We start from the raw sequence: 1,917 nt of genomic DNA on the forward strand, positions 1-1,917 counted from the left end.
TAAAAGGAGAGAGAGGGTGAGAGAAAGGGAGAGAGAGCGAATTATAATTCAGTAACATACATTATTCTGTTCTTTCTTTCTCTCTTTGTACTTTAAGGGTATTTTCAACCGTTTTAATAAAAGGAGCTGTAATATAAGTATTATAACCTGCAGTCATTAGGGTTCATCCTCTGGGGACCATGAATGTCATCATCTGTTTGGACCAAACGTGGACAAACCAATAGAGAGCCACTGCTAGCGTGGCTAAAAGTGACTTTAACCCAAGTTATGTAATTACAAAACAAGCAGAATATAATCAGAGATGGAAGGAGTGCCTTTTGGTTTTGGTTCCTCTGTGTTTTCATGATATCGGTATTGAAGGTATAACGTTTCACTTTCTCACCCTCCGGAGTAAAACATGACGTCCATGAGCAGCGTGGCTACAGAGGGCAGCGTGTCCGGGTCCAGGCTGGTCACACAGAACATGTTGCTGGGACTAGATAAAGGGTGAATGATGGGACGGGGCGCTGGAAGAACAAGAAATATAGTATATTATACGATACGTGAGCATTGAGCTGCAGTAGAATTTAATAGGTCAAAATGTAGATATGGGAAGAGGACTTTTTTGGGGATTACTGTTAAATGGGTCCTGAGTGTCACCATTCTTTAAAAACTTTCTTCTATACAAAAGTTAAACTCATAAATGTTCGTTCTCTCTTTCAGGCCTACCTAGTTTGGGCTTCACGAAGCCGTTGGTGACTCCGAGGTCGTGAGTAGCGACGGTCTCTCCGTTCACCACCCGAAGCAAAGTGAACTCTGAAGACAGCGTGTGCATGACCATCGGCAGGTCTCGCTCTCGGACCTGAGGACAAAAGAAACGAGGCAGTGAGTTGAGAACAAATGTTGCAGATATATGTGCATCGTATCTTTTCAAGGCATTTGATAATAGAATGTCTAAAAGTCTGCACATCATTTGTGGATGATCGTTGCACGATAGCAGGAAAGAAATCGTCCTGCAGGTTCTGCGTCCTGTTTTGTATCTCGTTGGTTTTAATCTGTCTCGGTTTGTGTCACGGTTTAGAGACGGCCATGAGGATACATCAGCAGATACACATCGTTGTTGTTGTTGTTTGTTGTTACAGCAGCTGGTCTACAAGGCTCCAGACTTTACTATTTGCACAACCCTCCCAAAAATTATTTTTAATTTAATTAAATTTATATTTTTATTCAGTCAGTTTAAATCATCAAAAATTATGAATTATATCCTTTTACTTTGTTACAGTCATCTTTAGCGGTTATCTGTATTAAAACACACAATTCAAATGATTGGAACTAAAATCTTGGTATTATTAGTAGTTTTAATAATATATTATAAGCTGTTTAGAGCTCGTGTTAGGACGTTAAACAGCTCATAATTCATCTCTAATATATCATTTGTATCGCTGTGAAAACATCTCCTTCAAACAACTGTATTTATTCAAGTTTCCCACCAAAAACTACATTTTACCTTCAGTACCGATAGTCATTATTACCAAAAGAGAGCATGAACGCATCAAATGAACCCACATATAAAAGATGCATTTCCTTTTATTTAAAGAGGGATTTCTTTCATTGAAGGTTGAATCAACATTATATCTGAATGGTTAATGGTTGATGGTTGATGGTTATCTTCTGAAAATGTGGACATCAAATGGACTGAATTAAAGCTCAGCAAACATATAAATCATTTCATAAATAAATATAAATTGCTTCGACACAATACAAACCAATAAAGATTCATAATACGCATCTTTTATGTCTCTGATACAAATGTGAACTCTGGAGCCGGTAAAAAAAAAAAAAAAAGAGTAACAGAGTGTTTCCTTACCGAGGGTGACAGCTATTACGTCAATTGAATTTGTGTGTGTGTGTGTGTGTGTGTGTGTGTGTGTGTGTGTG

The 1,917-nt window shown here is 38.0% G+C and overlaps 1 protein-coding gene across 1 annotated transcript; it reads right to left on the reverse strand.

Annotated features, from left to right (window-relative positions):
- Positions 1 to 41: 41 nt before the first annotated feature.
- Positions 42 to 1,370, reverse strand: LOC116380641 (cytosolic arginine sensor for mTORC1 subunit 2-like). Its single transcript, XM_031842542.1, has 2 exons — positions 709 to 1,370; positions 42 to 506 (listed from the first exon to the last, which is right to left on the reverse strand). The coding sequence occupies exons 1-2, from the start codon at positions 950 to 952 to the stop codon at positions 379 to 381; spliced, it is 372 nt and encodes a 123-aa protein (XP_031698402.1). The 5' UTR covers positions 953 to 1,370; the 3' UTR covers positions 42 to 378.
- Between the last annotated feature and the right edge of the window lie 547 nt (positions 1,371 to 1,917).

The sequence above is a fragment of the Anarrhichthys ocellatus genome, unplaced genomic scaffold (genome assembly GCF_004355925.1).
Source record: "Anarrhichthys ocellatus isolate YVR2014 unplaced genomic scaffold, GSC_Weel_1.0 scaffold8096, whole genome shotgun sequence".
NCBI lineage: Eukaryota > Metazoa > Chordata > Actinopteri > Perciformes > Anarhichadidae > Anarrhichthys > Anarrhichthys ocellatus.